At 38.8% G+C, this 26,539-nt stretch overlaps 1 protein-coding gene across 4 annotated transcripts in view; it reads left to right on the top strand.

Moving 5' to 3' along the window:
• egln1.S (egl-9 family hypoxia-inducible factor 1 S homeolog) overlaps nucleotides 1–21,115 on the top strand; it is a 44,658-nt gene extending 23,543 nt beyond the window's left edge. For 3 of the 4 annotated variants that reach the window (XM_018264440.2, XM_018264439.2, NM_001093091.1), the window contains 3 exon segments: nucleotides 15,852–15,988; nucleotides 19,483–19,553; nucleotides 20,556–21,115. In XM_018264440.2, coding sequence (XP_018119929.1) covers nucleotides 15,852–15,988; nucleotides 19,483–19,553; nucleotides 20,556–20,617 — 270 coding nt within the window. In that variant the 3' untranslated portion in view covers nucleotides 20,618–21,115. 4 annotated transcript variants of the gene reach the window in all.
• The last annotated feature ends 5,424 nt before the right edge of the window (nucleotides 21,116–26,539 follow it).

Here is a 26,539-nt window from a genome sequence, read left to right as displayed (position 1 = left end):
TCAAACTGTTTAGTAGACCCCCGGCATTCATATTTAGGATGCTTTATGCTGGTAATGATACATGGACGATACAATGCTGGAAAGTTTAAGCTTTGAGGCAATTTTCAGGTATTTCACCAAAACTGCCATTTTTGGGAAAGCCTTGCGACTCAGTAGTTTGGAGCAGAAAGGCATGGGTACCCATTTTAGATTCGGTAGAATGTGTCCTTTCCAAAAATATATGGTTTTGGGGGGTAAACCTATATTTCTGTGTTTTTACCCCACAAAAAATGCAGTCAATGTGTTGATTTTTCATTAGCTGAAGTTACCCACAGGACTATTTGTATGAGCTAACTTCATTTTGGGGCCTCTAAATGCCAGATACTTTGGTAAAACTATGAACAATGGGCACCAAACTGTTTGGAGGAACCCTGGCAATCATATTTAGGGGGCTTTTTCTTGGCACCTAATGATACATGGGTGATATGGTGCTGGGAAGTTGAAGCTTTGAGGCAATTTTCAGATATTTCACCAAAACCGACAATTTTGGGAAAGCCTTGCGACTCAGTAGTTTGGAGCAGAAAGGCATGGGTACCCATTTTAGATTCGGTAGAATGTGTCCTTTCCAAAAATATATGGTTTTGGGGGGTAAACCTATATTTCTGTGTATTTACCCCACAAAAAATGCAGTCAATGTATTGATTTTTCATTAGCTGAAGTTACCCACAAGACAATTTGTATGCACTAGCTTCATTTTGAGGCCTCTAAATGCCAGATTCTTTGGTAAACCTATGAACAATGGGCACCAAACTGTTTGGAGGAATCCCGGCAATCATATTTAGGGTGCTTTTTGTTGGTACGTAATGATATATGGGTGATATGGTGCTGGGAAGATGAAGCTTTGAGGCAATTTTTATCTTTATTTCCAATTTTTCCATTGTAAAAAGGAAGTTACAACATGTAAAAATATCGCAATTGTCTGTATCGTATACATATTTCAAGACATCTCAGTTTCCACATCATTATTTTTACATTAGAATATAATTCCAAAATACAAAGTTAAAGAAACAGGGGAAAGAAAAAGAGAGAGAAAGGGAGAGTTCTCCTGTATAACAGTTCTAGCCATCCGCTACCATAAGATTTTTATATTCTGATGTATCTTTATACCTTGTCCATGCCGACCATGTAGCAATATATTTTTCCTGTGTACTATTGTCATAAGAGATCATTTCCTCCATTTTCCTTATGGAGTCAATTTCTCGTATCCACTCCTCTACTGAGGGGGGTGGATCGATTTCCATTTCCTCGGTATCACTGCTCTTGCTGCTTGTAAGGCAAATTTTATGAAATTTGTTTGTGTCAAGTGTTTATTAATCTGCTCCCAGTACTTTCTTATTTTTGGGCACGTCCACCAGATGTGTAGAAATGTTCCAGGTTCCGTGGTGCATCTCCAACATTGATCTATAGTTGCTGGATATATTTTTTTTAATTTTGTTGGATATAGGTACCACCTTGTAAGAATTTTAAAGTTAGTTTCTTGCATCTTCACTGCCATGCTCATCTTGTGAGTAAGTACATAGGCCTTTTGCCACTCGTTGTCTGTGAAAGCTCTTCCAATCTCTTTCTCCCAGTTTATGGCATAGGTTGGGCGGTTTTTAAACTTTATCTGGTTTATAATTCCAACTCCTAGTGATACAGTGTGTGTTGGAGGTACCTTTATTTGTATCAATTTCTCAAAAGGAGTAGCACTCTTTTTCTTGATCTCATTTTTTAACGATCTCTTATACCAATGCATCAATTGGGTGTATTGAAAATTATAGTTACATAGTTACATAGTTAAATTGGGTTGAAAAAAGACAAAGTCCATCAAGTTCAACCCCTCCAAATGAAAACCCAGCATCCATACACACACCCCTCCCTACTTTTAATTAAAATTCTATATACCCATACCTATATTAACTATAGAGTTTAGTATCACAATAGCCTTTAATATTATGTCTGTCCAAAAAATCATCCAAGCCATTCTTAAAGGCATTAACTGAATCAGCCATCACAACATCACCCGGCAGTGCATTCCACAACCTCACTGTCCTGACTGTGAAGAACCCTCTACGTTGCTTCAAATGAAAGTTCTTTTCTTCTAGTCTAAAGGGGTGGCCTCTGGTACGGTGATCCACTTTATGGGTAAAAAGGTCCCCTGCCATTTGTCTATAATGTCCTCTAATGTACTTGTAAAGTGTAATCATGTCCCCTCGCAAGCGCCTTTTTTCCAGAGAAAACAACCCCAACCTTGACAGTCTACCCGTCCCTCTAACCAATTTAGTTGCACGTCTCTGCACTCTCTCCAGCTCATTTATATCCCTCTTAAGGACTGGAGTCCAAAACTGAACTGCATACTCCAGATGAGGCCTTACCAGGGACCTATAAAGAGGCATAATTATGTTTTCATCCCTTGAGTTAATGCCCTTTTTTATGCAAGACAGAACTTTATTTGCTTTAGTAGCCACAGAATGACACTGCCCAGAATTAGACAACGTGTTATCTACAAAGACCCCTAGATCCTTTTCATTTAAGGAAACTCCCAACACATTGCCATTTAGTGTATAACTTGCATTTATATTATTTTTGCCAAAGTGCATAACCTTGCATTCATCAACATTGAACCTCATTTTCCAGTTTGCTGCCCAGTTTTCCAGTTTAGACAGATCACTTTGCAAAGTGGCAGCATCCTGCATGGAACCTATAGTTCTGCACAATTTAGTATCATCTGCAAAAATAGAAACAGTACTTTCAATGCCCTCCTCCAGGTCATTAATAAAAAAGTTGAAAAGCAAGGGACCTAGTACAGAGCCCTGTGGTACTCCACTAACAACACTGGTCCAATTAGAAAATGTTCCATTTACCACCACTCTTTGTAGTCTATCTTTTAGCCAGTTCGCTATCCAGGTACAAATACTATGTTCCAGGCCAACATTCCTTAATTTAACCAGTAACCTTTTGTGTGGCACTGTATCAAATGCTTTAGCAAAGTCTAAGTAAATCACATCCACTGCCATCCCAGAATCGAGGTCTCTACTTACATTCTCGTAAAAAGAAATTAAGTTAGTCTGGCAAGATCTATTACGCATAAAACCATGCTGGCACAAACTCATAGTATTATGATTTGCTATGAAGTCCAGTATCTTATCCTTTATTAACCCTTCGAAAAGCTTTCCTAATACTGACGTCAGACTAACTGGCCTATAGTTTTGAGGCTGAGAACGGGATCCTTTTTTGAATAGAGGCACCACATTAGCAATTCGCCAGTCTCTCGGCACAATGCCAGATCTCAATGAATCCTGAAAAATTAAGTAAAGAGGTTTGGCAATCGCAGAGCTAAGTTCGCTAATTACCCTGGGATGAATACCATCTGGCCCTGGACCTTTGTTAATCTTAACCTGTTCAAGTCTCTTTTGAATTTCTTCATGTGTGAACCATGCATCATTAGTTGTATTACTAGAATTGGGAGTGAAAATTATGCATTGGTTTCTGTTCTAGTGGTGAGATTAATTTGTTCAGGGATATCAATCCTTCTTCATTCATCACCTCACAAGCTCTTAAACTCTTCCCCTCCATCGCGTTTAAAAATCCTCCAGTTGTCATACCTGGATTGAACTGGGGGTTCCCGGTTATCGGCAGAGCTGGGCCTTCATAATTTATGATCTCATCATATTGTCTTTTTATTTGATCCCAATGTCTTAGGGTATATCTTGTTATTAACGGATATTTATCATATGGTTGACGGTTTAGTTTCGATATCCAGGGGAGCGATGCCAGAGTCGTTTTAGCTAGAGATTGTTCAATCTGGACCCAATCTTTGTTGTCTTTGTGATGCTGCCAATCCAGTATCCTAGTCATTGTGATAGCTTGAGAGTAGGTTCTAAGGTCTGGAAGGCCTAGTCCCCCCTTCTCTTTTGGTCTTATCAAGATATTTCTCGATACTCTGCACGACTTTTCCCCCCCTAGGAATTTTGTAAATAATCTCTGTGTTTCGACATAGAATATGTTTGGAATCTGACATGGCAATACTTGCATTACATACAGTGATCTAGGAAGTATGTTCATCTTGATTACATTTACCTTGCCAAACCAAGAAAGCATGGACGATACAATGCTGGAAAGTTTAAGCTTTGAGGCAATTTTTAGATATTTCACCAAAACCGACAATTTTGGGAAAGCCTTGCGACTCAGTAGTTTGGAGCAGAAATGCATGGGTACCCATTTTAGATTCGGTAGAATGTGTCCTTTCCAAAAATATATGGTTTTGGGGGGTAAACCTATTTTTCTGTGTTTTTACCCCACAAAAAATGCAGTCAATGTGTTGATTTTTCATTAGCTGAAGTTAACCACAGGACTATTTGTATGTGCTAACTTCATTTTGGGGCCTCTAAATGCCAGATACTTTTGTAAACCTATGAACAATGGGCACCAAACTGTTTGGAGGACCCCTGGCAATCATATTTAGGGTGCTTTTTCTTGGTACCTAATGATACATGGGTGATATGGTGCTGGGAAGTTGAAGGTTTGAGGCAATTTTCAGATATTTCACCAAAACCGACAATTTTGGGAAAGCCTTGCGACTCAGTAGTTTGGAGCAGAAAGGCATGGGTACCCATTTTAGATTCGGTAGAATGTGTCCTTTCCAAAAATATATGGTTTTGGGGGGTAAACCTATTTTTCTGTGTTTTTACCCCACAAAAAATGCAGTCAATGTGTTGATTTTTCATTAGCTGAAGTTAACCACAGGACTATTTGTATGTGCTAACTTCATTTTGGGGCCTCTAAATGCCAGATACTTTTGTAAACCTATGAACAATGGGCACCAAACTGTTTGGAGGACCCCTGGCAATCATATTTAGGGTGCTTTTTCTTGGTACCTAATGATACATGGGTGATATGGTGCTGGGAAGTTGAAGGTTTGAGGCAATTTTCAGATATTTCACCAAAACCGACAATTTTGGGAAAGCCTTGCGACTCAGTAGTTTGGAGCAGAAAGGCATGGGTACCCATTTTAGATTCGGTAGAATGTGTCCTTTCCAAAAATATATGGTTTTGGGGGGTAAACCTATTTTTCTGTGTTTTTACCCCACAAAAAATGCAGTCAATGTGTTAATTTTTCAGTAGCTGAAGTAAAGTCCTGGACAATTTGGATGTGCTAACTTCATATTGGGGTCTCTAAATGCCAGGTACTTTGGTAAACCTATGCACAATGGGGATCAAACTGTTCAGTGGACCCCTGGCAATCATATTCAGGGTGCTTTTTCTTGGTATCTAATATAGTGTGTGATATGCGGAGCAGCAAAATAAAACCTTTGAAGTGATTTTTCAAAATTTTGAAACATTTTTATAAAAACCGCTACGTTCAGACAAGCTTTGATGTTTGGTAGTTAGGAGTAGAGAGACATAGTTACCCATTTTGGAATCCGCAGAATGTGTACTTTCTAAAAATATATGGTTTTCTGGGGTAAACCTACAGTTTCAGGATTTTGTGGCCTTGGAATCTAAAGTATGCCGTTTTCTGCCTTCTGCTTTCAAAATTCGGTAATATACTGCCGGGAGTTTTTGCTGTACAGATGTCCTAAATCTGGCTAAAACTATACATATCTGGTATTGGCACGTTCGTGAAACACGAGGCTTTCCAAATCAGTTGGATTTTCATGCGTAAAATGAAATATTTTTCTGGTATAAATGCATATATTGTGAAAAATAGGATTTTTTCATTTTTTTTTTGTATTTAGAGCTATAAATCTTTTTGCAGAGGTGGAAATACATGACAACTCAGGCAGATTTAGAAAGCTCAGTTTCTCCCGAAAAAAACAATGTATAGTTTTCCTAGGTAAACTATAGGTTTCCCCTCAGAAAATGCCACTAAAGTAAGAGAGCACAAATGTTTCAAAAACGGCTGGCATTTCGCGTAACCAAAATGTGAAATTCTGCTGGCACTTAAAGGATTAATAGCCAGAACACTACTTCCTCCTTTGCAGCTCTCTAACCTTTTTATATTGAATTGTTCATTTAAAGATAACTCAATATAATAATAATAAATAATAAAATGGGTTGATATGCCAGTACCATACAGATCAAGAGGTGGGGAAGCAGGCTGTTTACATGTATGTTTATCAGTCTGTTATTGATGTGTCTGCCAACACCATCAAACTCATGATTATTTATATACTCATGGCCGCCAACCAGGGTTGGACTGGGCCAGCGGGACACCAGGAACAGATCCAGACCCAGATCCGTGATTTTCAATGCTGCTTCCTGCTGCACCGCCTGTAAAACTAAGTGCACATGCGCGCCTGCTCATACACGCACACACTAATGCTTTGGCTTGAAGCCCAGCCTATGTTAAAGTTAAAATGTAACTTTATAACAACCTCTGCTGGAAAACCTTTAAGAATACAAAATGACATTAGACCAATAAAGGAGCCAATAAGTCTGGGCAAGTAAAACCAAAAATAAAGACCAATCCAAGTACAGCTTACAAAATTTAAAACACCAAAACACATTCAATTTAGGTTACCTTAAAATCGAACAATTTCAGTTGATTTGTATCCATTTAGTATAGAACCTCTATAACTCTCCAATTAACCCTTTTCTCCACCAGAGAGAGCAATTAGAGCGTGATTAGAGCGTGATCAGAGCAGATGCGGAGTAGCAAAGTTTTTTATTTTTTTTTTATTTTTTTTAGAATTTCGGCAGTAAATTGAGAGTAGAGTAATACCTGACAGTGTGGCCGAGACATTAGTTTAGCAGAAGGCCACAGTCCATGGGACAACGTGTAATTTGGATTATATTTATTTATGTTGGCGACCAGTATTATGTTAAAGTCTCTTGGCCGTAAAGTAGGTTGGTGCCCATGCAAAACATTGAGGTTGACATTATAAGTACTGTCTGCTTGTACTGATAATACTAAATTGTGCAGAATGTTGCTGCTTTGCAATAAGGAAAACTATACCCTCAAAACAAATACGTAAGCATCAGATAGATTAAATAATATTAAATGGCATATTAAAGAATTTTACCCAACTGGAATATATATTTGAGTAAATTTACATATTTTCCCTTGAGCCCCCATTTAATGATATTCAGAGATCACCTGACCAGAAATAATGCAGATCTAACTGTAACAGGAAGAAGTATGGAGCAAAAGACAGAACTATGTCCGTTAATTGACTAGTTTGTATGCACTGTGAATTGTAGAATCCCAGGGGGCAGCTCTTACTTCTTAGGGTTAGTTCACACAGCGCGTTTTGGGGAGATTTGGTCACCTGGCGACAAATCACTTCGTTTTTGTGGCGACCAATCTCCCCAAACGACTTCCCTGTTCCTGCGCTGGCTAAAATGAAAAAACGCAGGCGCTATTCACACACGGCGGTTCGTTTTCTGAAGTCGCCCGAAGTTTCCTCATGAGGCAACTTCGGGCGACTTTGAAAAACGAACCGCCGTGTGTGATTAGCGCCGGCATTTTTTCGTTTTAGCCGGCATAGGAACAGGGAAGGCGTTTGGGGAGATTGGTCGCCGCATAAACGAGGCGATTAGTCGGCAGGCGACTAAATCTCCCCAAAACGCCCTGTGTGAACTAACCCTTAAAATGGCAATTTTCTATTTAGGATTGCCTAATAGCACATACTGCTAAAAAAAAGTATATTATTATGAAAATTGTTTATTTACATGAATCAGTTTTTCATGAGCTGTTTTATGTAATATATTTTTATAGAGACCTACATTCTTTGGGGGTATAGTTTTGTTTTAATAGGATAACTGGGCTAAAACAGACTGTGCAACTCTAGACAATATTAGGCAGTGTTTTCTAAAACAAATAAAGTTAGTTCTTGCATAAAAAGGGCATTTTCTCGAAGGATAAAAGAGATAATTTTTCCTTATTGTGGATTGCAGATAAGGCCTCACCTTAACTATGCAGTGCAGTTTTGAGTCCTGGTCCATAAGGGAAACTACTGTGAAAACATACCTCCCAACATTTTGGAAATAAAAAGGACAAAAAAGTTGGCACGCGTAAATCAGCAAAAATGTTTTCAACACGCCCATTTTTGTGGCCACACCCCTAATTACCGTGTTCATTTTACAAAATTTAGCAGGTTATGAAAGTTTGAACATATTTCTGTGTTTTTTTTGTTTTTCAGTTATTACAGTTTTGCTAATGAATTGGCCCTTAAGTTGTGAGTCTAACATTCCCCAAGGGACCTGTTATCTTATATTGTTACAGTTACTTATTTGCTTATCTTGAAATTGTTAAAAAAAAGTATCTTATCAGCTGCTGTGGCTCTAAAAATGGGACAGTTGGGAGGAATGTGAAAATGAAAATTAACCATGAGCTTCATCTCATGGAAATAAATGCTCGGGACCAGGGCCGGAACGAGCGGTAGGCAGAGTATGCGCCCGCCAAGGGTGCAATCATGGGGGGTGCACTTTTAAGGGGAATTGTTTTTCTTTTCTTTTTTCAAACCCTGGTTTGCTTGGCCTTTAATAGTTTTTCAATTTTATAAACCACTTGTTCCAACTCTCTCTTGACTGTTATTCGTACTGCGGGCAGAAGCACTCCCTCTTGGCAGCTGCTGGCACAGGTACATATTTGGGGGCAATATGATGGATTTTTGGCTCCTGCTGGCACAAGTACATATGTAGTGGCAATATTGTTTTTTTTGGCTGCTGTTGGCACAAGTACAGATTGGGGGTAACAATATGATAGATGTTTTGGCCTATGCTGGCACAGGTAAAGATTGGGGGCCTTGAGGACTGCCGTTGGCACAGGTACAAATGGGGGCAATATGATAGGTGCTGGCACAGGTACATGGGGCAACATAATGGTTGCTGGTACAGGGGGCAATATCAATGGTAAGGTGGGAAAAGGTAATGCAGGACTGGGTGGGGGCACTGATTGAAGCCTTAGACCTGGGGTTTTCCTGGATAATGGATCTTTCCGTAATTTGGATCTTCATACCTTAATTCTAGAAGATGACTATATACATCATTAACACTTGCTTCCTTAGCTTTAGTTTAAAAACACCTTTCTCTACCTAGGCTGTATTAAAAGGAGTATCCAATCACCCAACCTGTTTTTGCAGTGCATATTAATTTGTAGATTACAATGCTTTTAAAGTTATATGTAATTGTCATTGGAAGTATCATTCACTGATTGGCTGACTATAGAAGTAACAGAATTCTGTTCTTCCAAATAAGACTTATTTGCCAATGTCTTGCATGCTTCTGCCATTCTGCTTCCTAGGTCTGTTAAAAACAGAATGTCCAAGAAATTGTGAGCAAATTAAGTCTTGGCTAGATGAGAATAGATTACCAATACAGTGTTTAAAGGGATACTGTCATGGGAAAAAAAAATTTTTTCAAAATGAATCCGTTAATAGTGTTGCTCCAGCAGAATTCTGCACTGAAATCCATTTCTCAAAAGAGCAAACAGATTTTTTTATATTCAATTTTGAAATCTGACATGGGGCTAGACATATTGTCAATTTCCCAGCTGCCCCAAGTCATGTGACTTGTGCTCTGATAAACTTCAATCACTCTTTACTGCTGTACTGCAAGTTGGAGTGATATCACCCCCCTCCCTTTTCCTCCCCAGGAGCCAAACAAAAGAACAATGGGAAGGTAACCAGATAGCAGCTCCCTAACACAAGATAACAGGTGCCTGGTAGATATAAGAACAGCACTCAATATTGAAAACTCATGTCCCACTGAGACACATTCAGTTACATTGAGAAGGAAAAACAGCAGCCTGCCAGAAAGCATTTCTCTCCTAAAGTGCAGGCACAAGCCACATGACCTGGGGCAGCTGGGAAATTGACAAAATGTCTAGCCCCAGGTCAGATTTCAAAATTGAATATAAAAAAATCTGTTTGCTCTTTTGAGAAATGGATTTCAGTGCAGAATTCTGCTGGAGCAAAACTATTAACTGATTCATTTTTAAAAAAAAAATTTTTCCCATGACAGTATCCCTTTAACTAGTATGAGTAAAAATCATGAGTGAAAAAAATAGTAATATTAAAACTACTTTCAAGAGGAATTACATATAACTTAAAATCATTACATGTAAATTGATATTTGTTTACAAAAACATCTATTTTCATTATGCAATTGAGGTGGCTCAATTTAACAAAGTTAAGTAATGACCAGTAGAATAAACACATTTTTTTTAAAAAAAAAGTACAACCCCCCACATCCTACTCCCAAAAAAATCATCATGCCTTTATACACAAAATCCTGCACAAAACTTAATTGAACCACTGCAAGAAGCTCTTATCTCTTATTTTGCCATTCATAGGGATACCTTTGTTTTCCCTCACACCCCTACAGGCAACACTTAGAGAGTAGCTCTCCTCATCTGTAGGCAGGATTAGCCTGCACCAATCAAAAGTGCCTCCTCCCTATAAAACTCCCAGCAGCCCCAAGCACCTTAGTGTTTTTCCTACCTAGGCCTACCTACCTGCACCAGGATGATTGCGCCAAGCAGCTTTTTATGCCCCCTGGAGTGAGATGTTATGACTTTGTCAGGTAGTGGCGGCTGGGTATTTGGGGAACCCAAAAAGTGCATGGCCTGCTTGAGAGTACCCACTTGTGGCGGAAGTGGGGCAGAGGTCGAGGAGCAGGAGATTGCATGGAGTTGTAAGGCATGTCGGGTGCTTCTTGATTTACAAGGACAGAGTGTGCTGCAGGAGCGTAGTTTCTGACGTCGGTTCCACATCCATTCTGCTTCATTTTAGCATTATTTTCGACGCAAAAGTTGACGTGTTCCTTCTGTGCAAGATTTTGTCTCCTGGATGAAGGGAAACATTTGACTCTTTCAAGCATGCAAGAAACCCTGTGGCATCCTCTGTAATGGAATCAGTCTTTATGGACATTTCTTCAGACCAGATTATTCTACAGATGAAGGTCGCTCCAAGAGGAAGACTTCACCTGAATCGGATAAGGTTGAGTTAGCTGAAATTTTTCCCTATTGAGGAAATTGAATCTTTTCTATCAGCTGTCAAAGACACCATGGAAATGGAGGATGCAGCAGAACCTCACATGAAGACTAGAATTTTTCAGGCATTAACAAAAAAAGCATTGCTTTTAGCGATATTTGAAAAGAACATAGAGCCATTGGTCAGTACTTTACAGGAAATTCTCCTTCTCTAAGAGATTTGAATCCTTTTTGATACAAAAGCTTCTAAGATTTGGCATACTGCACCAAAACTGGACTTCCCAGTGGCCCAAACTGTAAAAGAACAACACTGCCCCTGGAAAATGGCCCTGGGCTAAAGGATCCAATGGATAGGAAGGCTGAGGCAGCTCTTAGAAAGGCATATTTGGCGGCTGCATACTCATTCAAACCTGCAATTGCAGTAGCCTTGGTTGCCAGGTCCCTGTTTGATTTGAATCAGTCTGTTACAAAAGGGTTGAAGAAGGGAGAGCGTCTCCTGGCAGGCAGACTTACCAATACTGTCAATAGCTACAGATCCATTGGCCCACAGAGCCTTAAAGGAACAGTAAAACTAAAACATTTTTATTAAAAAATCCATTCTAACCTGCACTAATAATAGATCTACTATGCATAAAGTTTAGTATCATCAATGCTTTATTAAAAAAATACTATAAGAAAACACTGCTTCCTGTCTACTGAAAAGAAGCAATAGGATGACTCATGTCTGCAAGTGCTGGGAGCAGTGAAGAGCAGCGCTGACTTTATGGGCTGTTTTGTAGTCCTAAGATTTATAGCTTATCAGCTTGCTATCATTACTGCTCACAGCACATACAGAAATAAATCAGTCTGACGCATAATGAAATATCCTCCCTACAGCTGTATCGCGTAACTTCCGGTTTTGGCAGGTCGGTTTAGGAGGAGATGTGGAGCACAGATCTTGCAAAGTGAGTCGCTCTCTTTTTTTCAATAGACAGGAAGCAATGTTTTCTCACAGTATTTTTTAAATAAATTTTGATAAACTTTATGCAAGGTAGATCTATTATTAGAGTAGGTGAGTATGGATTTTCTAATAAAAAAATTATAGTGTTACAGTTCCTTTAAGGCTGAAGCCCAGGGCAGCAGATCTTGCTTCAAAAAGTTGTCTTCTTTATATGCCCTTAGAGGGGGAGAAGTTATTTGGATCAGAATTAGACCTGCTAATGGATGACAAGGTCAGGAATCTGCCTCAGGATAAAAACAGCAGAAGAAACTTTTTTTATTTTTGCACAGAGAGTTCATCATACAGAACTCAACTACAATGGAGAAACAATAGATTGAGCAAGGATGCATTAATCTCAAACAGGGCAAAACGAGAGCCAGAGGATGTTCAGGCTACAGCCAAAGACCATTTTCTTCCTGACGCCAGTCCAGTAGGGGTCAGACTGATTAACTTCATACCTGCCTGGGAAGAAATAACATGCAACAGATGGGTACTCCAAAAAATTAGAAAAGGTTACTCCATAGAGTTTATAACCAAACAACCAGATAAATCTATTTTTAACCCAAGGCCAATTATCATTCTTCAAAGACAAGCCCTCTCAAAAGCCATTCAGTAGTTCAAGGACCATAGAGTATTATTCCAGCTCCTCCAGGGGAAAAGTTTCTAGTGGTTTACTCCCCTGTGTTTATTTCCAAACCAACTAGGAAATGTCAAACCATTATAGACCTAAGATTCTTAAATCAATTCATAGCAAAGAAATGGAAAAAAATTGAAACATTTTATTCAGCAGTGGCATCCTTTTCTTTGAGGGACCTTATGATTACACTAGACTTACAAAACGCCTATGTTCACATTCCAATAAGACTGTCATCAAAATTTTAGGTGGCGATAGAAGGGGAACAATCAGTGAAACATTTGCAGTGCACTGCACTTCCATTTGGCATCTGAAGCACTCTTCGAGTTTTCACCAAAATCATGGTGGTGGTCGCAACCTTTTTAAGGGAGAAGTCAATCATTCCCTACCTCGACAATTACCTGATAAAGGGACGGGCCCCTTCTATTCTAAGAGCACATCTTTCTTTCATTCTAGAACGTTGCAGTCCCTAGTTCATAAGTTGGGAAAACTCAGCTCTTCTTCAAACTTAGAGAATATATTTTTTTAGGAATGTGACTGGATACACAGGAAGGCTAGATTTTTTTTGCCAGAAGAGAACAAGAGAAAATAAATCAAAACATATCCTTGCTTATCCAGAGGAAAAGATCTGCAATAGGACACATTTTGGAAGCTTTTATTCATCAATAGATGCAGTCCCTTGGGCTATAGCCCATGCAAAACTGCTACAACATTTCTTGCTTCTGTTGTGGAATTGGCGAGAGGATTCACTAAACAGACATGTAATTCTACCTGTTCAGGTAAAAAAGTGGCTTCTGCCCCAGAATCTTTTCCCAAAGTAAGCAAAGATAATAACTACAGATGTTCACAAGTGGTGCCTTGGAGCCCACCTAGAAGGCTGCTACACACAGGGCCATTGGAATCAAAACTCAATTTCCCGACCTTCAAATGTTCTATAGTTGGAAGCAGTCTGAAGAGCAATTCAGACGTTCAGGAGTCACTCAATAAGAATCTACACAGACAATATAGCAACTGTGTATTATTCGAAACACCAGGCCAGCTCAGAGAGTCAGTCTTCTTGATTTGTCATCAAAAATTTGTTCTTGGGCTGAAAACAATCTAGAAGTCTTAAATAAGCAAGGCATTTACGCGGCTTCACAAATACAATAGCAGGCTTTTAAGTTGCCAGGTACCAGAATGAAGTCTGAATTCAGAGGTGATTCTCCAGATCTGTTCCCTTTAGGGTACTCCAGAGCTCTCATGGCCAAAAAGCAAAACAGCCAAGTGCCAATATTTCTCTCTCTAAAGGCAAACCAGGGAGATCTTGTGGTGGATGCTCTGATTCAGCAATGGAATTTCACTTATACGTCTTCCCTCCACTAGCAATAATAGCGAGGGTAATCAAAAAGTTCAACAGCACCATACAACAGTAATTGTAATTGGAGCTTGGCCAGCGAGAGCTTTGTACGTGAATCTGCTACAGATGTCAACCTGTCCACCCTGGCCTCTACCAAGAAGGAGCGATCTTCAGTATCGCACTTGATACCAAAGACTTTGAAGCGTGTTCCAGCTTGGGACCATGACATTATATTGAGGGCCTTGAAAAGCCCCCTTTTGAACCCTTGTCGAAAGCCACCTTGTTCCAGCTTACAATAAAATATTTTTTTGTTGGCCATTTGCTCTGCAAAACGAGATGGAGAACTCCTGGCCCTCATGCAAGGAGCCATATTTTCAGGTTCATCCTCATGAAGTAGTTTTGAGGGCTGATCACTCAAGTTATGTCAGACTTTCAAAGAAACTTTGCAATTCACCTACCAACCTTTTTTCAATATCCCATAAACCAAAGGGAGAAAGATGCAATTATTAGACACAAAAAGATGCTTAAAGTGCTACCTCCACAGTGTCAGATCATTAAGAGTTAAGGCTAATAATCTACTTCTTTCTTTTGCTCTCTTAATTCTGCCTCTAGGGACATGAGTGAAATTATGAATTGTATACTTACTGAAAATTCCTTTTCCTCAGTCCAAAAGGCAGCATACTTATTCCATTCCTTCTTTCTTGTATATAATAAACTGTGTGTCAGTAGAAATAGTATCTGGTTATTGCTTGGTAAATTCACCAAGGTGCTTGGGGCTCCTAGGAGTTTTATAGGGAGGGGCCACTTTTAATCCTATGTACAAGTGAGGAGAGCTTCTCTCTAAGTGCTGCCTTTGGGACTGAGGGAAAAGGAATTTTCAGTATGCATAAAATTCATTCGTTTTTTTCATTTTAAAGTGTGTGTGTCATTCTCTCTGTTTTGCAACTGTTGTGCTTCACTACTGTAAATGCACACACAGGTATCACTGGGAATTGCCCACTCTAACGTGCTTAGCAGTATGAAAGTGTTACTTTAGTCTAAAAGAAAGGGAAAGCAGGTTGCAGAAGTTAAGAGAATAAAGGCCAAAAACTACTTTGTAATACAGGCAGGAGAGACTAAAGGTATTGGAGGGGAGTATTCATGTGGAAAATGGAAGAATGGAAAAGCAGAATGGGGAAGTGAAGGAAAGCTTAGTGGCTATAAGAGAGAGACAACATGCTTGATACAAACAAATTGTAAAACCAAATGTGTGGAAAGGGTAAATGAAAAGGGTTTATTGCCTCAGTGATGGTTTTCATATACAGAAAGTGAGACTCCCATACTGTGAAAACTTAACGATATTCCAGGGAATTACATATTGAGGATACATGCTTTCTTTTTGGGGGGTAAGAGTGACTGAAAAAATTTGACTTTTCAGCTGATCAGTGGAGGGGTCACTTTTGCTTATTTATTTTGGTATTGTTCCATCAATACCATCATGTTTTTAGGCCTCTGCCTTCCATGCCTTGTGTGAATATTTGAGCTTGTGTGTGCTACCGTTACACTACATTCATACAGGATGTGAAAGTTTTGCAGTTGCATAGTTCTTTCTAGAGCACTATACAATAAATGATTGTTATTAATCAAAACTCAAATTTCTCTGATTATTTAATTTAAAAATGTCCGACCAAATTAGAATCCACGATTTGAACTTATTAATTATTTAAAAAGGTTGAGCTTAATTTAAATGGATCAGGGAAAAACATGAAAAACTCTATTATTAATTTTTAGAGTTTTTAGCATTCGAACATTAATAAATGACTCCCTAAGCGTGAATAATATTGAAAATGTCTTTTTGATTTGTCTTGCAGAACCCCCACCCTTCATCTCTATAAAGTAAAGATTGCAGTGTGTGTGTATTCCTCTGTCAATTTTATGGCTTAAACAATGAATAACACTTTTTTTTCAGACTCATGGAGGTTTACTTCGAATTTTTCCTGAGGGGAAAGCCCAGTTTGCTGATATTGAACCAAAATTTGATAGGCTTTTACTCTTTTGGTCTGACCGTCGCAACCCTCATGAAGTCCAGCCAGCTTTTGCAACAAGGTAATTAATTTTTTTTGCTTAGTTTAATGACATAACCTTATTCCCCTTGTGTTCCCATTCTTCTCTCATGATCATTATTGTATCCAGTTTAGTATGCCTATCTCTCATATAGGGATAGTAAACAATTAAAAGCTTTGACATCCCCTAATCTCATAACCATTCATTTTCTATGTCCTGCTCTCTCTTTTCCTGATTTATGTTTATTACACAGTTACATAGTTAAATCGGGTTGAAAAAAGACAAAGTCCATCAAGTTCAACTCCTCCAAATGAAAACCCAGCATCCATACACACACCCCTCCATACCTTCACATAAATTATATATACACCCATATCTATACTAACTATATAGTTTAGTATCATAATAGCCTTTGATATTGTCTGTCCAAGAAATCATTCAAGCCACTCTTAAAAGCATTAACAGAATCAGCCATCAAATGTTTGCAATAGATGCATTCAATGTAGACGAACAAGCTTATCAGGCCCCTCTATAATGGGCATCATCCTTCAAGTACCTCGGAGTTCAAATTCACAGAGATCTAGATAAATTTATGGAACTTAATCTCACACCGATATTTTCCCAGTTAGAATCCAAAACCACGATGTGGAACTCTCTTCTGCTAACCCTGCTAGGCAGAATTAACCTCTTCAAAATGATCTTACTCTCTAAATTCACAAACTTGTTCCCTCTCTCCCTACCCAGTAAATATTTTTGTATACTGAAACCATTCCTCACTCTACTGGGCCTCCTCATCCCTACGTACATCTCTCACAATTCTACAATACTCTACAGATAAGGGAGGCCTGGCAGCCCCTAACTTGTTTCATTACTACCTAGCCACTAAGTTAGTAACAGCTGGGTGGTGGTCAGCTTCAACTTCTCAAAATGCAGCTACAACTATTGAAGCACAGACAGTAGGTTCATATGAAGCTCTAAAAAATCTGCTGTACCGAGGCATCATAAAGAAAACCACTATCTCCCTTAAAAGCAATGGTACAGATTTAGAGGACAGCCCTAAAGTACTTCCCTAGAAAAGATCCCTATGCCTCTATATGTACATAGGAATTAATATTTAAGATAAGATGATACAATTTAGATATTTACATAGATCCTATTTAACACCACATAGACTACACCAAATAAAATCAACTATACCAGATATATGTCCAAAATGTAGCCACATACCTGCTGACTACATTCATTTGGTTTGGGAATGTCAAGGTATAAGGAAATTCTGGGAAAAGGTGTACTGGGAAATGAGTCAATTTCGGGCATTCATAATCCCACTTGATCCACACATCCTTCTACTACATTAGGTGAAGGAATCTGCCCCCAACCCTGCAGAAAGAGCTTTAATGTGCTACCTTTTAATTCAAGCTCCTGTATGTTTCTTGGCCCGCCAGACCTGGGTTTTACAGCAACTGTGCCTGTGGCCTTCCATTTCCTGATTACATTCCTTAAAGTTGAAACTGACAGTTTAAACCTCTGAGATAGCTTTTTGTAACTTTCCCCTAAACCATGATACTATACAATCTTTGTTTTCAGATCTTTTGAGAGTTGTTTTGAGGACCCCATGCTGTCACTCTTCAGAGGAGAGTCAAACAGAAGCACAACTTGCAATTCGCCACCTTAAATACCTTTTCTCATGATTGGACACACCTGCCTATGAAGTTCAAGGCTTAACGAGCTAATCCAACCACTTTGGTGTTGCCAGTAATAAGTATTGAGCAGTTACATGCATTCATATTAGCAAATTACAATTAGATTTTTGCACAGCCAGTTTTTCACATTTGATTTAATTTCATACAACTGAATACTGCTTCACTAAAAATCTTTGTTCAGAAAACACCCCAGTACTGATGTTCCTAGGAAATGAAAGACATACCACTGTTATCTTTTTTTTTGTGTTGAAAGTGGCATAAATTATTATGCAGGCTGAGAGGGGTTCCCAATCTTTTTCATATGACTGTAATTCCTAAAACTAGTCAAAAAATAAAGGAATATTCACTGTCAGCGAGGCTATTAACTTTAACTTTACTTTTTCTATTCCCACCTGCAAGCTTATCTGTGGTTAAAAAAAACATATATATTGGTACCAAATTAATCCTACGTTGTTAATGTAATAATTTAGTTTTACTATAAAATTAAGACATTCACATAAAAAGTCCATGCTGTGTGCTTTTGATGGCTATCTTTCCTTTTACTCCCTAGTATTTCCAGACATACTTGTCAGTAGTACAAAGGATGGGGGATTGCAATTTGACAGGTCTTAATGGTTTGTAAAATCTATGATTACTTGCATAAACTCTTCATCTTGCATTAATACTGGCCACCATTGTTTCAAAATTCATTGTAGCTCATCCTAGTTATGACTGCATGTTGAAATGAAGCAGCAGTCTATGGTCTTGATCACTTAGTTTTGTTGTTTATAGGCTTTAGAAAGCCATGTATCTTACTAGCTCCTCTCATTAAACCTAAGGTCTGTGAAGAACTGCTCAGAAGAACCTCAAAGTGGAATTCTCTCCCTGAATCAGTTGTACAGGCTTATACATTAGATAGCTTTAAAAAGGGGTTGGGTGGGTTTTTAGCAAGTCAGGAAATACAGGGTTATGGAAGATAGCTCATAGTACAAGTTGATCCAGGGACTTTTCAGATTTCCATTGGCAACTAGCAGTTAGGCAGGTTAAAAAAGTTAAAAGGTTGAACTTGATGGGCATGTGTCTTTTTTCAACCTAACTTACTATGATACTATAACAAACAAGGGAAAGTTGTGCTCACCACTAATTTTTAAAACCATTAGGCGGGGGTGCAATGAGGCTATGACCAAAAAATACATACAGTCAAATACAAGAGGTCCTCTGCACTCAACCCATTATCAATATATTTAAGACATTGAGACATTTTGTGCATACAGCTACTAAAAAATGCCTCACCCTTTAAACAAAACAGGGATTGTTTGTCACTGAAAAAAAAGTAATTGGACAATTGACTCGAAGGCTATTTCATGGGGAGTGTTGAAAAAGAGCCACTAAGCTTGAAACATGTTGTGTTAAATAAACCTTGCAGCACAGCATGTATTGTTGCCCTTTTATTGGCCACCATAGGGATCACCTGACTGTAGCTGGGAAGGGTGGGGGTCTACAACATGGAGCTGGCCACTGCTCCTGTATAAACTATAACATCCCAACTTTGGGACGACTGACGTAGTTGGCCAGCTTAAATATATTGCAATATATGGACAAACAATCCCTGTTTTGTTTAATGGGTAAGGCATATTTTAGTAGCTGTATGCACAAATGTATTAAATGTATTAAATGTCTTAAATATATTGATAATGGGTTGAGTGCAGAGGACCTCTTGTATTTGTCTGTTACTATGTAAAGCCCTCTTCTGTGGTTTAATATTACATATTTTTAATGTATTACTCATGTTTAACATTTAATATGTTTAACATTTGTAAAAGTGGTGAAGCAAATAACTTTTTTTGTTTTCAGGTACGCTATAACAGTGTGGTATTTTGATGCAAATGAAAGGGCCCGTGCGAAAGAAAAATATCTGAACACAGGTAATTTTTTTATAATTTCAAATATTCAAATCAAGTATTTTTTATAGAATATATATTATGTATAAAGGATTTATCTTTGTGCATGTTAGATACATTCCTATGTCCAATGTTTATTTTCCCTGACAACTTATTTTAAGATTAAGTACCAAATAACCAAGCTACGTTATGCCCCCCATACCATTTATTATTTACTTTATTTGTTGTTTTTTGCTAGATTTAATTAATTAATTTTATGCACCTTGTAAAAATATTCAACATTGCAAACTTATTTAGTGTTGAATGAAATTTTACTGCTGGTGATTTAATCAGTCTGCGAAACAAGAAGCGTGAACATTAGTTTTTGGCTAGTGGGATCTGCATATTCATTAAAAAGACAGTTTAATGCGTGATGTGTCTTGATTCTGCTTATAGGTATTTAAGGGGCGTATTCAGGGGAGGGTTATATTTTTTTTGCCTGGTGACAAATGAAACATATTTGCCCCTGAGCAATAGCTGTGGCCCATGACCCGTCCATCATAACAAGTTCTAAATGTACACAATATATTTGCAGCACAGACTTACAATCTTGATATTGAATTAAACGTTTAGTGCCGCACTAGTGATGCAATAGCCTATTTGAGATGCCATTCTTGCTAGTATTCACAATACTGACGAGAGACTTGAGGATTATGGGATCATAATTTGGTTGCCTTATTAACCTATATATCAAATTAAATACAAAATGGCACCTGACTGGTTAAAAGTTCCATCTTTGTGGTAACTTCTGCAGCAGTGCTAAAAGGCTATAAGTGCCACAAATTGGAGAATATGATCCCAGAACAGTTAAAACAAAATTAAATGGTGTCATCTAGGTACACACAGTCTGTGTTTTTGGAAATTATAATGTTTTAGGAAAACCTCAGTATCATCACACTTATTAACTGGTAATGAAAAAAGTTAGTTAACTTGTTAAAATTTGAAGGCATTTAATTTATAAATACATGTATCCTTTTGCCTTTGTAGGTGAAAAGGGTGTGAGGATTGAACTTAACAAATCATCTGATCCAGCTGTTAAAGAAGTCTAGAATCATTGAAACATCAGCACTACTTTGATCTAGAAACAGTGAAAAAACAGTGTATCTGATATAACCATACATTGCTGGTTTTAACTTAAACTCCATCTTCAATGTACTAGCCAATGTGAATAACAAGGAAGACTGAAATGCACATCTCCGAAGAGTTTTATGATCATAAGATGAAGAATGTAGCCTAAATCTGGTGTTCTGAAAAATGAATACTGTTTTTTTCCTGTGTAGGAAAGAATGTTAATGTGTCCATATATTAATAACTTTGTAAAGTGTTTTTCATTTTTGGACTGGGGTTTGCGGTCCACATTCAATCTGCATTTTTAAAAAGCAGATCTGTGTAAGAAAGTTTTCCACTGAATAATTATTCTATAATCTTCATTTTGTTTTGTCATGTTTTTGTTTTTATCCCTACTTTAATGTTGTTGATTGTGTAGAAGACAAAAAGTCACAGGAAAAATCAAGTATCAGTGTATATTAAAGCTGACATTAAGCTAAGCTTACATGGGCTCCTGTTTATGATAAAAGACCTATATAGATCCTTCTCTTCCAACTAAAGTTGGCTATACTCGGGCACATGTATGCTGCAGATTCACCAGTCCTGGCAGCAGCTTACCTGCCTGCAGGGCCGCCATTAGAAATCACGGGGGCCCGTACAACAAAATTTTTGGGGCGCCCACACTGACGACCAAGCTCCACCCCATATGCCGCCCACTCCACATCGCAGTTAAAAGACCACACAGACATCAGCGCTAAAAAAGTAAACCCCCCCCCACAAGTTATAAAAAGCTATTGATGGTCAGGGCCCCCTTATAAAAAAAAAACCTTACAAGTTAAAAAAAAATTGGGGCCCCCCAAAATATTTTTTTAAAAAAAAAAAAAAAAAAAAAAAAACATTGGTGGCAAGGGGCCCCTTACAAGTTAAAAAAAAATTGGGGCCCCAAAAAAAATGTTTTACAAAAAGATTGGTGGCAGGGGCCTATAGAATATTAAAATAATACATTGGTGGCCAGGGGATTAAAAAAAAAAAATACACAAACTGGTGTTCAGTAAAATTGAACTCATGGCTTCAGTTCTTTAACTTCGCCTCCTTTCGTGACTTCGGGTCTTTGCGCCGCTTCAGGACTTCGGCTCTTTTCGTGACTTCGGGTCTTTTCGGCGCTTCGTGACTTTGGGTCTTTTCAGCGCTTCGGGACTTCGGCTTTTTTCGTGACTTCGGGTCTTTTCGGCGCTTCGGCAACGCAGAGCGAGGGCGTACGGCTCGGGCGCTCGTAAGGGGGGCCCGGATCTTCAAAAAATGCAGCGCTGCCGGGCCCCCCTTCATGCCCGGGCCCAGTACACTTGTCCCCCCTGTCCCCACTGATGGCGGCCCTGCCTGCCTGTGTGTGGACTCTACCTGACTACTTCCCTGACATATATCCAAATGAAAATTGGCAACATACTGTAGCTATCGAGCATGTTTAGAAAACCTGTCTGGAAGGACTGCATCAGCGTGTTGATGCAGTACTTGGCCAGCAGGCTTGCACAGGCCCTCATGGTGCTCTGATCATCACAGGGGATTAACAATTGGATCAGTCTGATTTGGCACAGCATGTAGGTAGCCAAAACAGGCAAACAGGATCTTTTATAAACATGTAACCACTGCTCACACAAAAATGTATATGTTGCCTTTGACAGACTAGAGCCTCATGAGTGCACATGTTGGCACTCAATTAAGGGGGCACAATTAAAAAGAGAGTGACTCAATGTTTCAACTTATAAATTCACTGGCGTTCCATCAGTCCCATAACACCCACTGCTATTCAAAAGTCCATCTTGTAAAGTTACTTGGTCACTCAACATATTAAGGCCACAACACTACATCATACTTAGCACAGGACAACGCCTGTACTTAAATTATTGTTTTTAGAGATTTAAATGTAATAGTTTCACCTTACAGCTCAGGGTTTGACCAGTTCTATATAGGCTATCAGCAGCTATTCCCAATAACAGTGTGCCTGGAATTTTCTACTACCAGCTCTTTGTGACTGGAAATACCCAAAGAGATTATATTCAACACCTCAAAGTAAAAATGATTATAACATGAAAAAAAGGATAAGAAAGGTTGTGGCCAGACAGAATAATGAAGTTTCAGATATTCATGAGGACCAGATCGTTTAGTATGAGACAGACTTTTGCGATTTGTTTTTATTTCCTGGGGTGAATTTGTTTATGTAAGAAAGCCATATGTTATTTTTCTCGGGGGGAAATACGCTATTTTGACATTTAAAATGTATTATATAATACATAAGAATATAAGTGAAGGAAAGAAGACACAAGAAAAAAATGACCCCTAATGCTGGACCTTCACACCTACTAGTCCATGATTCTCTATCAAATTACCAAGTTATTACGTTCATTACTTTGACCCTGCACACCACCTGTACTTCTCTTTATGCAGGTGCTCCCATATAAAAATTCTTTATAATACACGAGCCATGAATCTTCTGTAAAATATATGTCATGAGATATAATTTATGTTTAGTGATGTCATTTTATTTTACATAACTCACTGAAGCTTGTGTATTATAATAAATAATGTATAAAATATGAGGCTATTTGAAGTCACCTTGGTGTTTCCATGACCGGTATAAAAGCACTCCGCTATCTGCCTCATACTTTTATATGGCCATTGAAAACCTTGGTTACATAATATCACTATATTTTAGAATAGGGGGTACATAATTCACTATATAAACAAAACATGACTGACCTGTAGGCTGGAGAAATTTTGCCTCCCCGATAAAACTCTGTCAAACTTCTGTTTTTTTGTTTTTTTTTAAGCTGTAAAAAAAAAAAAATACATGGACAAGAATTGCCTGAATTACAAAATATCTGGTGGACAGAGAGAGGAAAAAAATGTGCTACCTTCTGGACTCTCTTTTTGTATGCGGTTTGTTAGCAGTGAGCACATTTCAGCCCAGCCAGATAGCACATCAGGCAAATTGACACTTCTGATTGGGGAGCACACTTGATTCCTGCCCACTGCATTAGCAGGAACTGAGGAGGAAAAGGCTCAACCGTTGGCTAGCAAAAACAGATCTGAACGCCAGCTAACACCACTAAAAATGAGATAATTGATTTCAAGCAAGTATAACATGTTGAAATAGAAATACCCTCTGTAAACTTGCTGACTAACCAGTTCTCTTATAGAAAAATGGCTGGATAAAGCTGTAACTGTCCCTGGACACTCAAACTAAATTTGGCTGGACATGCATTGTGGGCTTTACTACATACGCCTGGTTTCAGGGCAAGTCGTTGAAACTACTATGAATAGTAATGTGGATCAATGCAAATTTGCCTTTGAGTTCAGGCCCAGATTTCTAATTTGGCCGCCCCTAAACCAGAGGGTCCTTGCTCTTGCCCATTTCCCCTCGCAAGCGAGTATGCCAGGGGATTAGGTGCGCAGAAGATTTAAAGAGCTGTGTATTCCCAGTGTTTCAAAAAAATTAGAATGCAGCTGCAGAGCATGCTGCCCCTAAAATCTTGCTGCCCTAGGCCTGGGCCTTCCCAGAAATCCGGGCCTGATGTTAAAAGTACTTTGAAGGACCTGTCAAAGTATGGCTTTCCCAAACTATTATTCCTTTATAGAAACGGAAGAAAAAGGAATATTAGTTTGTCCAAAGAAAATAGCAGTGTCTGCATTCTTCTTTACAAACTCTAACATTCACTGTATAAACTGAAAAATGTTTCAAGATTTTGCTTTCCTTTGAATCACTGAACTAATAATTAGTTGTATAACCACTGTTTCTGAGAACTGCTGCACATCTGTGTTGCATGGAGTCAACCAACTTCTGACACCTGTTACTTTCCACAATTATTCTGCATTTCTTGCTTTTGCCTCAGAAACAGCATTTTTGATGTCACCCCACAAATTTGATTTGATTAAAGGCATACTGTCATGGGAAAATGTTTTTTTTCTCAAAATGCTGCTTAATAGTGCTGCTCCAGCAGACTTCAGCACTGAAATCAGCTTTTCAAAAGATGATTATTTTTATATTAAATTTTGAAATCTGAAATCAGTTAATAGTGCTGCTCCAGCAGACTTCTGCACTGAAATCAGCTTTTCAAAAGATGATTATTTTTATATTAAATTTCGAAATCTGATATAGGGCTAGACATATTGTCAGTTTCCCAGGTGCCCCTAGTGACTTGAGCTCTGATAAATTTCAGTGACTCTTTACTGCTGCATTGGAGAGATGTCCCTATTCCCCCCACCCCAGCAAGGTAACCAGATCACAGCTCCCTGGTAGATATAAGAACAGCGTGAAAAAGTGAGTACTCTTTTTCAGTAGGGTGAAGTAATCTCCAAATATCCATAAAATTAAATGTTTTCAAGATTTCATTTAGCCATTTAGACTTTTTTAATTGTTGAGTTTATATTAAAGTCAGTTCTATCTAATAAGTAAATACAATTTATGTTTATTGTCACTAACCCTGAACGTGACTTGTTCCAGAATTTGCCATCCCAATTGGTTCACATTGTGCCTGGGCACCACAAAGTGTTTGCTGACACATGTACCCCCTTTTGCCTCATTTCTTATATTACTTCTATGCTCATTTAAGCGGGTGCATATTTACTACTTTTCTGCCCTACATATGCTAAGCCAGAAGGGCATTTAAGAAGACTTTTAGTAAAAATCCATGTCCCACTGTGACACCTTCAGTTACATTGAGTAAGAGAAAGAATAGTCTGCCTGAAAGGAGTTCCATCCTGGAGCGCTGTCTCTTTCTGAAAGCACATAATCAGGCAAAATTACCTGAGATGGCTGTCTACATGCCAATATTACTGTGAATTATTTGCAGTGTAAACAGTGTGGTTTAGAAATAAAAACTACCCCATAAAAATCATGACAGAATCCTTTTAAAGGAGAAGGAAATCTAGTCGGTGCAAAAACCCTCCCCCCCCTCCCGTGTGTTGCCCACCCTCCCTCCTCCCCGCTGGCCTACCCGTCCCGCTGGGCAAATGCCCCTAACTTGTTACTTACCCTTCTGCGTAAGTCCAGTCGACGGAGTTCACAGGCACCATCTTCTTCCACGCAATCTTCGTCCTACTTTGACTGGCGCATGCGCAGTAGGAGCATTTCGCCGGTACGATCTGCGCATGCGCCAAAAGTCATGAAGTGAAATCGGAAAACTTCGTGACTTTTGGCGCATGCGCAGTAGATCCGTACCGGCAAAATGCTCCTACTGCGCATGCGCCAAAACGCCGTTCAAAGCAGGAAGAAGATCGCGTGGAAGAAGATGGTGCCTGTTAACTCTGTGGACTGGACCTGCGCAGAAGGGTAAGTAACAAGTTAGGGGCATTTGCCCAGCGGGACGGGTAGGCCAGGGGGGAGGAGGGAGGGCAACACACGGGAGGGGGAGAGGGTTTTTGCGCCGACTAGGTTTCCTTCTCCTTTAAGGTCTGTCTATTGGGCTGGTCACTCATAACGTCAATCTTGATGGTCTGGAACCAAGATGTTGCTTGTTTACTGGTTTGTTTGGGGTTGTTGTCTTGTTGAAACACTCATTTCAAGGGCATTTTCTCGTCGGCATAAGGCAACATGGCCTCTTCAAGTATTTTGATGTACTGAAACTGATCCATGATCCTTGGTATAAATAAGCCGAACACCATAGAATGAGAAATATCCACATATCATGATGCTTGCGCCACCATGCTTCACAGAGTAATGTGCTCCATTTATCTTTAGCCCAGTCAATGTGTTCTTTGGCAGATTGTAACGTCTTCAGCACGTCTTTTTTTTCAACAATAGGACTTTGATTGGCTTCAAATAGGCATCTTCTAATTGTAACAGTAGTCACAGGTAACTTTAGACCTTCTTTGATCTTCCTGAAGCTGATCATTGGCTGAGTCATTTTGGCTATTCTTCTATCAATTTG

This window comes from Xenopus laevis, chromosome 5S (assembly GCF_017654675.1).
Source record: "Xenopus laevis strain J_2021 chromosome 5S, Xenopus_laevis_v10.1, whole genome shotgun sequence".
In the NCBI taxonomy this organism is placed as follows: Eukaryota; Metazoa; Chordata; class Amphibia; order Anura; family Pipidae; genus Xenopus; species Xenopus laevis.
This window is presented reverse-complemented; position numbering and strand designations above follow the sequence as displayed.